General features: G+C 47.3%; 2 protein-coding genes across 3 annotated transcripts in view; one reads left to right on the top strand and one right to left on the bottom strand.

Moving 5' to 3' along the window:
- LOC121922021 (zinc finger protein 420-like) overlaps positions 1 to 15,181 on the top strand; it is a 319,204-nt gene that overhangs the window by 248,343 nt on the left and 55,680 nt on the right. The window lies entirely within an intron of this gene.
- On the bottom strand, positions 1,140 to 14,596 carry LOC121921896 (zinc finger and SCAN domain-containing protein 31-like). Of its 2 annotated transcripts, none has more exons than XM_042450608.1 (4): positions 14,465 to 14,596; positions 6,796 to 7,586; positions 4,848 to 4,974; positions 1,140 to 4,294 (listed from the first exon to the last, which is right to left on the bottom strand). In XM_042450608.1, exons 2-4 carry the CDS (start codon positions 7,573 to 7,575, stop codon positions 3,288 to 3,290), a joined length of 1,914 nt encoding a protein of 637 aa, XP_042306542.1. In that variant the 5' UTR covers positions 7,576 to 7,586; positions 14,465 to 14,596; the 3' UTR covers positions 1,140 to 3,287. The 2 variants fall into 2 exon arrangements, with proteins under 2 accessions (XP_042306542.1, XP_042306543.1); XM_042450609.1 differs by lacking the exon at positions 14,465 to 14,596 and adding an exon at positions 10,201 to 10,269.

Below are 15,181 nucleotides of genomic sequence, written 5' to 3'. Positions count from 1 at the left end.
TGTACTTATGCTGAGGTCGGGGAGGGTGAAGGAAGGCCAGCTAGGTGTTGACATGAGGGTTTGAGTCAGATAACAGAACTGTATGTGGGTACCATCTGGCAGGTTGGAGAGGATGATTGCACAAGGAAGTAATCTCAGAGAAAGAACAGCCAGTCCTCCGTATCCACAGATTCAAGTATCCACGGACTGAAAATATTCAAAAATAAATTCCAAAAAGCAAACCTTGATTTTGCCATTTTATATAAGGAACACCATTTTACTAGTACAGTGGACCCTCGCCTTACGCGGGAGATCCGTTCCGGACCCCCGTGTAAGGCAAATTCCGCCTATGCTGGAGCCCCATTCAAATGAATGGGACTTGTGCACACGGCAGCACACGCACGCCATGGGCGCACACCCCATTCATTTGAATGGGATGCACCGCCTCTTGCGCCCTGCGTGAGGCTTTACACATAAGCTTAAAGCCGCGTATAGCGTGTCTGCGTATGGCGTGAGTGCACTGTATTCAATGGGTTTTTAGCACAGATCTTGGTGTCCATGGAGGGATCCTGGAACAAATCCACATCAAGGGCCCATTGCACTTGCACTAACATAACTGGAAATTACCCTGGTGTGGAACCACCAGACAGTGCCAGCCTTTGTCATGATTCATGACCTTCATGGTGACAACACCGGCCCATACCATGAATTTACCCTCCTTCCATTTTTTAAAAGAAAAGTCTAGAGGGCAAGAAGAGGAGGAAACAGATCTTGCCTGGGCAAGAGTGGTGGTGGAGGAAGGAGGCTACTCACTCTTCTCCTACCATTTGTCTGTTGTAGTGTGCCTTCAAGTAATTTCATACCGAAGGCAACCCTATCACAGGGTTTTCTTGGCAAGTTTCTTCCCAGGGGGTTTGCCAGTGCCATCCTTTAAGGCTGAAAGAGTATAGCAATAGCAATAGCAAGTACATTTTTATACTACTTATCAGTGCACTTAAGCACTCCCTAAGCGATTTACAAAGTGTAAGCTAATTGCCCCCAACAAGTTGGGTACTCATTTTAGTGACCTCAAAAGGATGCAAATCTGAGTAGAGCTTGAGCCCTTTTGCTAGTATTGAATTTGCAACCTTATGGTTTGTGAATGAGTGGCTGCAGTACAGGCATTTAACCACTGTGCCACCAGTATGATTTGCCCAAGCTCACCTAATGGGTTTACATGGCTGAGCCAGGATTTGAACCCTGGTCTCCAGAGTCCAGCATTCAAACCACTACACCATGCAAAAATGCCCATCCTTAAATGCTTCTTTTTCCCAGGGGAGGGGACAGGGATGCTATTCAGATCCAAATTAGAACCCGCTGTAGCACAGAAGCTTTGTAAAAATGCCAACAACAGAACACCTAACTCATGTTTTAGTGAGTTATTACTAACCAGACAAATGGCTTTTGAAAATAGGGCTGGAGTATCCTCACACACATACCAACTTGCAAAGAAACCCAATGATAAGTGTTGCTTTAGGGTTGCCAAAAGTTGCAAATGACTTGAAGGCACACAACAATTACTGTACAACATTTAGGGGACTGGTAGTCCATATTCCCAGAGATAAGTAGGCATGTTGCAAATCCAAGTATCTTCATGGCAATAAATCTCCTTGTTGTCTAGTGACTTTTGAGGGCTTAGTTACAAAACTACACTAAAATTAAAGTTTATTTGGCCCAGAGTATTTGTCCCCGATGACACCAAAGAACATCATTCATTTTCTAAGTCCTATATCATGGGTAGGCAAAGTGTGGCCCCTGGTTTCCATTTTGGTGGCCCCTGAAGTCTCCTATCAGTCCCCTCCCATTTAACAAAAACACATAATTTTGAGGCAATTTTGTCCCATTTCATAAAAGACCTCCAAACATATGAAAACACATTTTTTTGCCACTATCCCAAAACAACAAGCACCCTAGAACCCTTTAATACTTTTGTTTTCCTTTGCAGTCCTTCTCAAAATGGTGACCAGAAATGATGGGCCCCCACTTCTTGTTGCAATTTTGAAAGGGACTGCAGGAGAAAACAGGTATTTGGGCTTGCCATGGAAGGGGGGATGAAGGCCACAGGGGGTTTATGGTGGAAACTGGCCGCTCCAGTTGCTCGCCTGTGCTATATTTTAGGTGGGGAGACTGAAATGTAAATAAGGATTCAGGCTTATCATGCTTGTGGCTATGCTAGCTGGGAAATTCTTCACACTTTGCCCCAAAAGCAACGTCTGGATCTATTGGAAAAGATCCATTCATATAAAGGATCTCTTTGTTCACTTGTCCCCTCTGCCAAGATCATTCCCAAAACATGTTGGGCTGAATAAGCTATATTTCAGTTACACTCTCAATTCCATCTTGCCTCCTTCCATCCTCTTCCTTCCACCTTTCTCCTTTTATTGAGCCCTTTCCCCCCCCCTTGACCACGAAACCAGCTGGGTGACCTTGGACAAGTCACATACTCTCAGCTTCAGGGGAAGGCAATGGCAAACCTCTTCTGAACAAATCTTGCCAAGAAAACCTCAGGTTAGGGTTGCCTTAGGGTTGCCATAAGTCAGAAACAATTTGAAGGCATACAACAACAACAACCCTGCCTTAAGGTCAAAACACTGACTATGTGGCAGCTAAACTATGCGAGATACCCAGTGTGGTGTAGTTGCTTCAGCGTAGTACTAGGACTCTAGAGATCAAGGTTCGATTCCCCATTCAGCCATGGAAACTTTCTAACTGACTTTAGTCAAGACACACTCAGCCCCACAAAACTCTGTGATAGGTTCGCCTTAGGGTTGCCATAAGTCAGAAATGAATTAAAAGCACAAAACAAGAAACTATCCCAAATCCTACCCAGAGTAGCCTCATTCTACAACTCCACCAATCTGGCATATTGCTATTTTTCATTTAGAGAAAGTGGGAGCAGCTCTGCCTTGTCCATGTTGCAAGATCCCCTTCAAATTCACTCACTGTTTGGGCTTCTGAGATTTCTCTGGATATTGTTTAGGCATATATGCTTTCAAAATGATATGGGCAGCAAGTAGGGCCAGAAACATGCTTTAAAATAAAACAAAAGGAGGGTCCCAAAATGCTGAATTCTAATCCCTATTTCGGCACAGAGTAAAAGTTACTAATCTGACCCCCAAAATAAGTAAGAAGCAGACTATGTGAAATAATTTTCAGTCAGAAGGGAGAGAAAAACAGTCAGTCAGAGAGAGGGAGACGTCCCTACTACTTGCCTGGGGTGAGTTAAAAATTTCCTCCAAGCGATCAGGCTGTTCTACAATCAAACAAGACTACAAGTAACCCCATTCTGTGTGAAGAAGGACACACATGTGCCCCATCCTCATGTCCTTTGGAGTCATAATTCTTTGAGAAGTTTCAGCAACTTCCTCCTTTGCAGGAAGTCCAATGTCAGCAGTGCTGAAGCTTTTTCCATTATCTGAACACTGTGGGAAGAGTTTCTGCCTAGTGTGTCTTCTCTCATGTGTACTGCAGTGGGACCTCTGGCTGAAGCACTTGCCACAGTCTAAGCACTTGAATGGTTTCTCGCCTGTGTGGGTCCTCCGGTGACGAACGAGATCCGAACGGTGACGGAAAGTCTTCCCGCAGTCCGAACAATTGTACGGCCTCTCTTTGGCGTGCATCCGTTGGTGCCGGCTGAGGAGCGAGGGCTCACTGAACTTCCTCCCACAATCCAGGCACCTGTAAGGCTTGTCGCTCGACGTGTGAGTCCGTTTATGCACAACCAAGTTTGAGCTGTCGCTGAAGCCTTTGCCACAATAGGAGCACTTGTAGGGCTTCTCGCCCGTGTGGGTCCTCCGGTGGCGGACCAGGTAAGAGTTCTGGCAAAAGCATTTCCCACAGTCTAAGCACTGATATGGCTTCTTGTCAGCATGTATTCTTCGGTGTGCAATAAGATTGGAGCGGTCGCTGAAGCTCCTCCCGCAGTGGAGGCACTGGTACGGCTTTTCTCCGGTGTGAGTCCGCCGATGCTTCAGCAGATCAGAGCTGCGGGCAAATCCCTTCCCACACTCCATGCACACTTTTTTCCTCTGGATCCCTTCTTGGGCAGTGGTTTCCCCGAGTTTCCGGCCACCTCTCTGACAAGGGACTGGCTTACAGTTTCCTTCTGCAAAAAGGCCTTCATGTTGATTCTCTGCTTTGTGCTCATTTTCAAAGGCCTCTAGCTGCTCCTGGCACAAGAAAGCAGCATCTCCAAAAGCCTCAGATGGTACTGTTTTCTCAGAGCATTTCAGCTGAGGTTTCTCCTCCTCGTTCTCACTCACCCACCCGTCGCCCGCTGAAAGACAGAAAAAGGAAAAGAGACACACACCAATCATTCCATGTACAAAAGAAAAAAGAGAATTTGAAGTGAAAAAGTAAGATATAATTACAGAAATGAACATATCACACCAATATTAAAATATTAAGTTCCACCAGCTGCCAGTTAGTTTTCAGGCAAAGAACAAAGCATTGGTTATTTCCTTTAAAGCTCAGAATTCCACAGCATTGAGCCATGGCAGTTAAAGTGGTGTCAAACTGTATTAATTCTGCAGTGCAGATGTGGCCTAAGGCTGAGGAGGGAAGGCGTGAAACCAAGCTTTGCTAATGGTGTTCATTTCAATGTACAGTTGGCCCTTCATTTTTGCAGGATATCCCTTCTGGACCCACTCACCCCACAAAAATGGAGGCTCACGCTTATTCAACCCCATAGGCTTGAATGGAGCACACCCCCATGTGTGCAGCAAGGGTGAATGCACCACTGCAAATAGCGGAGGTCACCCCCTCCGTGTATATTCAAATGCGTATTAGGAGGGGCAACTGTACTTTATTCCCTGACCTGAGTTACTCACCCAAGGAGCTGATCTCTCCATCGCTGTCCTGCTTGGCCTCTCTGTAGAGCTGCCATTGTCCGTTGTCTGATGGGCCTTGCTCAGCCTTGGCAGCATTCCCAGGAGTTTCCTGAAAACCCTTTGGCACCTGGAATGAAAATGACGTAAAAATCTCCTTTAGGAAGTGGGGCAGAAAGCTCAAGGTGTCTTCCTAGCTTTTTGCTCCCAGCTAAGAGCCATGCTATAATTTCTCGGAAGGACATTTCTCATAACTCAGAGACACAGCCATGCTAGCCTGCAATATCAGTATGCAAAGGGATCTTGTAGCATATTTGAGACTAACTTAGGCGGGTTATAGACTGCCGCTGTTTGCTCTGTAAGGGAGCCGTCGCAGCCACACTGCGCGGCTCCCTTACGGAGCAAAAAAGAAGCTCCAAAATGGAGCTTCTTTCTGCGGCGCCTCTGTGACGTCGCGAGGCGCCAGGGGCGCATTCGCGACGTCACAGGTGCTGCAACACGTTCGGACGCACAGCGTCCGATACGTAAAGATGGCACCGGCCGTGTGGAACGGCTGGCGCCATATTGTACGGACAGAGTCTGTATTAGACCCAGGGGCGTCTAGAAGAGACGCCCCTTTTTTAAAATGGGACGTCCTGCGGACGTCCCAAGTGCCGGTTTGTAACCGGCCTTAATAAAATTTGTAGCACTAGCTTTGGTAGACTTGGTCTACTTCCTCAGATGCATGGAGTGAAGGTCCCAGCAATGTCCCAGGAAGGACCCCTATAGACTGTATGAATAGTCAGGGAAATTATTTTAGAAGCTCTTTGACAGTGGAATGTGCTGCCTTATAGAATGAGTTCCTATAATAAAGTACTGTATGTCCAAAAGAAGGCGATGTGGAAGCCACCAGCCACCACTAATGTGTGAGGGAAAAGCAAGAGGGTTCTGCTCCAGGGTGTCACTACAAAGTGCGGGCATTTGGGACATGAAACACCAGGTGACATGCTAAGTGGGGGTGACACCACTGCTCCCCAAACATTTGGGCAGAAACGGACTATAGCATTCATTTGCATCCTTTTAAAATGCTGGATCTCAGCAGAAGAGATGGTGCAAGAGTGGTGAGACTCAGTGGGGGAAAGCCCCAGGAGTTTTTAAAATTAAGTTTTACATTTTAGTTTTTGAAAATTGTTCTTTAAAAACTTCACATCTTACCAAATTTTCACTTTAACCACATGAAGCTATGCACATATAAATACATTCAGACTCTGCAATTTAAAGGTATCGTTTTGATTTTGCTAGTTGTTTGTGCAACAACTATTACCATTACATTGAGTGATATATGAGAATTACAATTTATGAGTAACATTAGTACAAAAAGTATTACTAGGGATTCTGTATGGTGGGGTTTGGGAGGAGGTCGGGGGGGGAGTGAAACCATGAGCACCAAGTGACGCCAACACTAGTGATAACACTGTTCAACTCATTTTTGGTTTAGGCCTTCTCAAATGAGAGTCAGCATGGCATAGTGATCTGAGCGCTGGACTACAACTCTGGAGTCCAGGATTCAATTCTCATCTCAGCCATGAAACCCACTGAGTGACATGCTCTCAGCCTCAGGGGAAGGCAATGGCAAACCTCCTCTGAACAAATCTTGCCCAAAAATACCCATGATAGGTTTGCCTTATGGTTGCTATAAGTCAGGCCTGCTCAGCATAAGGGCCTAGGCGTGCACGTGGCCCACCAAAGGATTTTTGGTAGCCCACAAGAATGTGACACAACTTCAAGGGTCCTCTGCTGCCCGGGCTTTCTCCTGAGGTTCTCCATATAGAATCCCTAGTAAGGCAGAGGAGTAGGAGGACAGGCAGTGGCTTCCCCACTGGCCCACTTCCTTCTGAGAAGGCTGGGCAATGGAGGAGGAGGATTGATTAACACTGCCCTTGCTCTCGATTTGGAGGGAAGATTAACTCACCTGCTGCTCCCACCTCTTGGGCTCCTGTTGCCCCTTTAGGAACTCCTCAGCTAGGGCCACTGCCTGGGCACAGGTCTCTGCTCCCCGTTCTCTGACACAGCTTTGGATCTCCGCTGGCAGGATGGTCAGGAACTGCTCCAGGATCACCAGCTCCAGGATCTGCTCCTTGGAGTGTCTGTCAGGCTCCAGCCACTGGCGGCAAAGGGCCCGGAGATGGAGGCACACCTCGCGGGGGCCCTCAGCTTCCAGGTAGCAGAACTGTCGGAAGCGCCGGCGCTGGGCCTCTGCACCGATGGGGCTGGGCTTTGGGGCCTCTGCTTTTAACCTCCTGCTGTCTCCCCTGTTTCCTGCCTCTATGCTGAGGGAAGCTGGTTGAGTTTCTCCCACTAAGGGCCTGGCCGCCCATTCTCCTCGGGGCCACATCCAAGCATCGGCAGCTCCCTCAAATGGGAAACCCTTTCCATTCTCCTCCCATGGCATGGGCAACAGGAGCTGCGGGTTTCCCCATGCTAGATGAGGGGACTGGGTGGCCTTCAAGAACTCCTGAAGGGATCCATCCCAGCCTTGGGGTATCATCTCCCCTGGTTCCTGTTTCACCTGCTGGGGGGCTGTCCACCCCAAAAGGTCCTTTGTTGCCCCTGCCTGAAGGTCTCTTCCTGTTCTTTTGGATTCCTTTCCTGGTTTGGGACCTCCAGGGTCTTCTGTTCCCCCCATCTTCTCTCCTTGTTCAAGTAAGGGGAGGTCTACGGATGTCACAGAAGAGCTCCCCACCGCTGCCATCTTCTCTCAGCCTGGAAGCAGAAGACGACAATTACTTTTCGGGACCCAACCAAAGGCCTCCCTTGTTCACCCAATTCTCTAATGCAGCCAGGAAAATCTTTCAGTCACAGGCACACTTGGAAATCCCTTTGATTCAATGGCTCTACTCTAGTCAGGACTAACAACATGATCTGTCACAAAAGCCTTGCTAAGAGGGTCTTCTTGGTGACTGTTCCTAGGCTGTGGAACTCCCTCCCACAGGAGTTTCAACTGGCCCTCTTACTTGTTCTCTTTCTACCAGCAGACAAAGACTTTTTTATTCAGACAGGGCTTTGGTCACTATCCGACTGCTGCAGAATGGTATTTCAATAGCAAGTGCTCTACTTTTATCCTTATCAATATGTTTTAAACATTTTTTTAAAAGTTAGATTTGTATTGTTTTTATAGGCTAGGTTATTTAACTGTCTTTAAAACTCTTCTTCACTACTGTGTTTGTGTTTTTGTAGGGAGAAAGGTGGGATAAATAAATGGATCCAAAAAATATGAGTGCCTCATGGTTCCTGACCTCTAGTCCTCCATTCCCTTGGGACTTCAGTTCCCAGAAGCCCCAGCCAACTTGGCCAACAGTCAGGAATTATGGGAGCTGAAGTTGACATTATCTGGAGGACCAAAGCTTGGGAACCACTGTAGAAATTAATGCACCAGTTTAACTGCCATGGCTCCATCCTCCAGGTTCTGGGATTTGTGGTTTTGAAAGACACCAGCATTCTTTGGCAGAGAAGGCACAAGACCATATAAAACTACAAATCCTGGGATTCCATAGGATGGAGCTACAGCACATAAGGTGGTGACAAATTAAACAGGGGCCTAATGAGCAGTGACAAGGGAAAAGCCTCAGGGACTGGAATGAAATCTGGCCCTGAAGCCTTTCCTATATGGCCTGCCCCCACCCCGCCTCCCATGCTGTCTTCATTTGGTGGCTTCCCAGCTTTGGTGTGGCTCTGCCTCACACACGAATGCCAAAACACTGAAATACTTCTCCAAAGCTAAAGTCATTGAATGTAAGAGTTTAAAGTTTAAAATATGGTGATATTTTTGGTCCCACTCTTTTGCCCCGGCATGGTAGCTCTGATCCTCTGGTCCCTCATCCCAACCCCCTCCTCCTCCCCATCTGCCCTAATGTCCCTCATCACCATAATCTCCTCCACCATCATCATTTCCTCTTCCTCTTCCCCATCTCCCTCAAGGTCCCTCATCACCCTCATTATTTTCTCCTCCTCTTCCTCTCCTACAATGTCCCTCATTCCTATCCCCATTTCCTCCTCCTCCAAGGTCCCTCATCATATCCTCATCTTCACCACTACCACCTCCTACACCTCCTCATCTCCAGCTCCCCCAAGGTCGTTCACCACCACCATTCCTATCATCTCCTCCTCTATCCTCTAAGGTCCCTCATCCCCTGCTCCTCCAAAGTCCCTCATCCTATCTCCATCCCCATCTCCTCCTCCAAGGTTTCTCATCCTCATCCTCACCACCACCTCAATCCTCTCCTCCCATTCTCCAAGATCCCACTCTCATCCCATCTCCTCCTCCTGTCTGCCCTTCTCCTCATCTCCCCCAATGCCCCTCATTCCATCTCATTCCCCCTCCTCATCCTCATCCCTATCATCCCTCCTCCACCCCAAGGTCCCTCTCCCCATTTCTCTCTCCTCCCTATCTCCCCAATGTCCCTCATTCCTATTCCCATCTCCTCCTCATCCTCATTTTCCCCAACACATCATATCCCTCCTCCTCCCCATCTTCCTCAAGGTCCCTCATCCCACCACCCTCCTACTCATCTCCATCCCAAGGTTCCTCACCACCACCATCCCACACTTTTCCTCCTCCTCCACCCCCTAAATGTGCCTCATTCCCAGCTACACCTCTCCTCCTCCAAGGCCCTCCTCATCTTCACCACCATATATCCCTCCCTCCTCCCCAAGATCCTCCTCCCTAGCCCCCCTCCTCCTCCCCATCTCCACCAAGGTCCCTCATCCCATCCCATCTCCTCCTCCTCCAAAGTCCTCGCCCATCTTCACACAACCCAAACCACCTCAATCTCCTCCCCCCTCTCCCCATCCACCCAAGGACCTCATTCCCATCCCCATCTCCTCCTCTTCTCTCTCTCGCTCTCCAGGTCCCTCATCTTCACCACCGCCAAATTCAACTCCTCCTCCCCATCTCCCCCAAGGACCCTCATTCCCATTACCACTTCTCCTCCTCTTCTCCTTCCCCTAAGATCCCTTATCCCCCCATTCCCTTCATCTCCTCCAATGTCCCTCACTCCTATCTCCATCTCCTCTTCCTCCTCCTCCAAGGTTCCTCATCCTCACCACCATCACCATCTCAATCTCCTCCCCATCTGCCCCAAGGACCTTCATCCTCATCCCCCCTTCTTCCTCCAAGGCCCCCCCCCCCTCATCCTCAGCACCACCACCATCATCATCTCAGTCTCCTCCTCCCCATCTCTCCCAAGGACCCCCACCTCCATCCCAATCATCTCCTCTTCCTCCTCCTCCTCCTCCATCCCCTAAGGTCCTTAATCTCCACCCCCCCCCCCCGGTCCCTGTGATCTTCCCACTGAGCAGGACCACTGGCACAGCTTACCCTTTACCAGCAGCAGCCAGCCAGCTCCCCCCACGTGGGAGGCGGGGTGGGTGGGAGAAGCAGACCGGAAGGAAGCAGGGGAGGAAACAGGAAGGAAGGAAGGAGGGCCTGCTATTTACACCCCCCCTTTCCCACACAGCCTCTCTAGGCGCCCTGGGAAAACACCCTCTATGCCTTTAATCCTTTCCCTGCCATCTAGGAGGCTGTTTAGGCTGCTGGCCTTCTGATGAGTGCCTCTGCACTGTAGATACAATGCAGTTTTTGGCACCACTGTTAAATGCTGGGGCTCCATCCCAGGGCAGTTCAAGTGGTGTCAAACTACGCATTATTATGTATCCTGTGGCACTGTGGTGTCAATGCAGTTTTTTGGGCACCACTGTTAAGTGCTGGGGCTCCATCCTAGGGAATCTTGGGATTTGTAGTTTCACAAGATTTTTAAAGACTTATCTGCCAAAGAGGGATAGTTCTTCATAAAACTACAGATCCCAGTGTTCTGTAGGATTGGAGCCCCGGCAGTTACAAGTGGAGTCAAACTATGCATTATGTATCTACTTTGTAGAGCTAATGCAGTTTTTTTGGCCACCAGTTTTAAGTGCTGGAACTACATCCTAGGGCATCCTGGGATTGGTAGTTTCACAAGGTCTTTATAGCCTTCCCTACTAAAGAGGGATAATGCTTCATAAAACTACAGATCCCAGTTTGCTGTAGCATTGGAGCCAAGGCAGTAAAGGTGGTATCAAACTATGCATTATTATGTGTTTACACTGTAATGCGAATGCAGGTTTTTGGCACCACTTTTAAAGTGCTGGAGCTCCATCCTAGGGGATTCTGGGATTTGTAGTTTCACAAGGTCTTTATAGCCTCCTCTGCCAACTGAACATACCCAGGAGGTGGCAAAGTACAACACCACCCAAAATCCACAGAACATTGATACCTTTATTGCCCAACGAAAATGCACCAAATCTATCCAAAACACATTGTAGAAATAATCCAGTTTCAAACCATTTCAACTGCCCTAGCTCAGAATTCTTGGGAATCCTGAGAGACATTTTTGTTTTGTGAGACATTTAGCCTTCTCTGTCTGAGAGCTCTGGTGCCACAATGAACTACAGTTCCCAGGATTTCCTAACACTGAGCAAAGGCAAACTGGATGGATTATTTCTGCAATGTGTTTTGGACCAATGCGAGCTTTCAAAGCTCCACTGGCTTCTTCGGCCTAAAGCTCTCATGCAGGGTGACCAGACATGTCCTCCTTTTCCAGGCCATGTGTCCTTCATTCCCACCTCCTGTCCAGCAAGGATTCCAAAATGTCCTCCCTTTTGAGCATGGCTAAGGTCAGGAGCATGAAGTCCATATTGATATGAGTGTTTTTAGATTTTCTTTTGTAATGCTCTACAATACATTTTTTTCTTGACTGTGCTATGGTTGTTGTTTTTTTGGTACTTTTGTCCTGCTTTGTGGTGAGAACATCTGGTCATTCTGGTGCAGATGGCTGTTTTCCCCAAAGATGGGGGATTTTGCAAATGAAGTGTTTGGCTGAATCTGCACTGCAGAATGAATGCAGTTTGACATTGCCTTAACTGCCACGGCTCAATGCTGTGGAATCCTAGGGCTTGTAGTTTTGTGAGATACTTAGCCTTCTCTGCCTAAGAGTGATGGTGCTTCACAGAACTAAAAAGCCCAGGATTTTCTCAGATGGAGCCATGGCAGTTAAAGTGGTGGCAAACTGCATTATTTCTGCTGTGCAGATGCACCCTCCTGCACCTTTCATTGTTGTGAGGGTTTCAGCAGGGGTTGTGATGGGCTTATGTGAGGAGCAACATGTGCTAAAAGTCTGGGACAGGCATTCTCTCCTGGTTTTTTATGCTGGCAATTCTCTCCTTGTTCAGGGGGTTTTCTGAAGAAACAATTAATTGCAAGGGGTGCCAGGAGAAAGAACATTCTATACAAGTCAGAAGTAGATATGCAAAGGCCCAAAAAGCTTGAAAAAAATTAAAGGGAATTTTTTTTTATCCCCATTATTTTTCTAGGGAAAAAAAGTAAAAGTGAATTATGAAATATTTTCATTTCGAACTATGAACAAAACGTTTAGGACAATGTGTCATATGTTTACTTTCCTTAAATTATTTAAAAAAAAACAACCAAACAAACTCTGTACTAGGAAGATTTTACATGACTATCACTTGAGCTTATCAATATGTACAGTTGGCCATCCATATCCAAGGATTCAGTCATCCATGGCTTGAAAATATTGCCCCCTCCAAAAAAAAGTTCCAAAAAGCAAACTTTGATTTTGTCATTTCATACAAAGGACACCTTTGTATTATGCAGTTGTATATTATGGGACTTGTGCATCCAGATTTTGGTATCCATTGGAGAGGGTGCTGGAACCAAAACCCAGCAGATACCAAGGGCCAACTGTATCTAGATACCCATTCAGGGAAAGGATTACTACCCAAATTTCCTGCCCATGGGATCTCCAAATGGAAGTGGATCAATGTGGCTGGTGACTTTCAAATAAATGGAGCGGTGAATTCACTCGGGGGGTTTACTCAAAGAATCATAGAATTGGAAGGAAGTAAAGGCCCATCTAATCCAATCTCATCCCATGTAGAAATACACAACTAAAGCACTCCTGATGGATTCCAGTTAAAAGATTCCAACTTCTGGTTTAAAGACATCTAATGGAACAGAATCCACCACTCTCTGAGGCAGTCCGTTTCACTGTCAAACAGCTATTACAGTAATGGAGTTCTTCCTAATATTCAGGTGAAATCTCTGGTCTTGTTATTGGAATCCATCAGTTCATGTACTACTCTCTGAAGAAAACAAGCTTGCTCCATCTCCCACAACATCTCTTCAGTTATCTAAAGATGGCTCTCATGTCACCTCTCTGTCTTCTTTCTCTTAAGTTAAACATACTCAGCTCTCTAAGCCATTCTTCATAGGGCTTGGGTTTCAGACCTCTGATCACCTTCTGGCTAATCCAAACTTTCCAGTGTCCTATGCTCCAGTAAGCAAGTGACCTGGGAAGTAGGGGGCTATAATTCAAGGGCAGTAGGGATCCTTGCTCCTCAGCAGGAGGTAACAAGGACTGAAGGTACACCCCTATCCTTTACAAAAAGTTAAACATCAATCCCAGCAGTTGTTAAGTAGGTGACACAGATAATTAGGCACCTGGTGTTGTTGAGGGAGCGCTCTCTAAATCTCCTACTAGCTCCCAATGTCTCATAACTGCCTTATCTGGGTGAGTGACTGTACTCTGGCATTTCCTTGGCCTTGGACTGACTTTGCTTTGATGACTTTGGCGAGTTACAGACCACCATATAGTACGCGCGGAGTGCGTACTAGGGTTAGGAAGGGGCGGTGCTTCCACACCCCCTAACCTTAGTACGCACTCTGCGCGTAGAAAATGGCAGCGGCCGTTCCACATGGCCACCGCCATCACTAGGTCACGACCGCGCCACCTCCAAACAAGGCGGCGCGGTTGTGACGTAGTGGGGCCGCGCCAGGGCGCTTAGGGCGCCCTTTGCGTGACCCCGGAAGGAACTCCGTTTCGGAGCTCCTTCCTGCTTTGCGTCGCTTCAGACAGCTGCGCCCAGCGACGCAAGGGAGAAAGGGGCCAGGCCCCAAGGACACCCCTTTCCAGGCTGCAGGGAAGCGGCCTTTTCCCACTTCCCCACAGCCTGCAAAGAGGTGGATCAGGGTCTCGGAGGCTGCTGGTCTGGCAGCTAAGGCCCTGATACACCGGGGAAAGGGGCGGGTGCAGGCCGCTGCTTTTCGGCGGTCTGTAACCCGCCTTTGTTTACTCCTTGCTATCTCATATCTGGACTGCTGACTTGTTATAACGACTCCTGAACAGCTGATGACCATCCCTTTGTTTTGCCTTCCCATCTTCTATAATTCCTGGGACTCAGAGAGACTTTCAGTATCAGGAGCAGCAGATTCCTGGCAAACTGCTACCACCTCCTCTTCTTCTGAATCATCCAAGGGGTGAGTTATGATCTTAAAGCCACTATTTCAGTTGCTAAATCTTACCCTCAAAGTAGATCCAACACTCTAGACCGCACTTTTAAAATTTACACCAAAACCCAGAGCAGATTCATTAATCACATTGACATGGAAACCACCAACCATCACTGAACCAAACAAACCACTGTGGTCCAATATAGCAGGAACTCCACTTAAGTTATCAGCATTTCAAAAGCAAAATATCCAGGCTGCCTCTCTGCTACCAGAGCTTCTCCCATTATTCTCATCCTACCTGATCCAGTTCTAGAGGAATCATCTCTTCTTCTCTGAATAAAGGTCTTGAACTCAGCCTCTGATTCATTCCACCACCTGCGAGATAAAACAGGAGAGGTGGGTATATAATGTATCCTTGATTAGCATTTGGCAAATGATGTCCTGGACTGAAACTAAATTGTAACCATAATACTTAAAATAATATATATATTATTTAAATACAGACAGTGATTATACCAACAAAATTAAAAGTTCACATTACTGGACAATTGTTCCCTAAAACAGTGGTTCTCAAACTGTGGGGCATGACCCCCACCCCGGAAAAGTATGATATTTGTTGTTGTTGTGCGCCTTCAAGCCATTTCTGACTAAGGCGAACCTATCATAGTGTTTTCCTGGTACTTTTTGTTCAGAGGAGGTTTGCCATTGTCTTCCTCTGAGGTGAAGAGAGTGTGACTTGCCTTAGGTCACACAGTGGGTTTCCATGGCCGAGCCAGGATTCGAACTCTGGTCTCCAGAGTCATAGCCCAACGCTCAAACCATATACCTCACCTTATATCACAAAATATTCCTGATACTAAGAGCTTTTCCAACTCTGTGATTCTATGGCTGCTGTTTAATGGTTGGCTAAAATATCTCCTGGGATTTGCTATGTATTGCCATATGCTGTTATTGGGTAGACTTTCCAAAATGGTAAGGTACCTGTTTGCTTTAGTGCCAGATACAGTAGTTCGGC

The sequence above is a fragment of the Sceloporus undulatus genome, chromosome 2 (assembly GCF_019175285.1).
Source record: "Sceloporus undulatus isolate JIND9_A2432 ecotype Alabama chromosome 2, SceUnd_v1.1, whole genome shotgun sequence".
Classification (NCBI taxonomy): Eukaryota; Metazoa; Chordata; class Lepidosauria; order Squamata; family Phrynosomatidae; genus Sceloporus; species Sceloporus undulatus.
The sequence above is the reverse complement of the archived record's forward strand: the minus strand, read 5'-3'. Positions and strand labels throughout refer to the sequence as shown.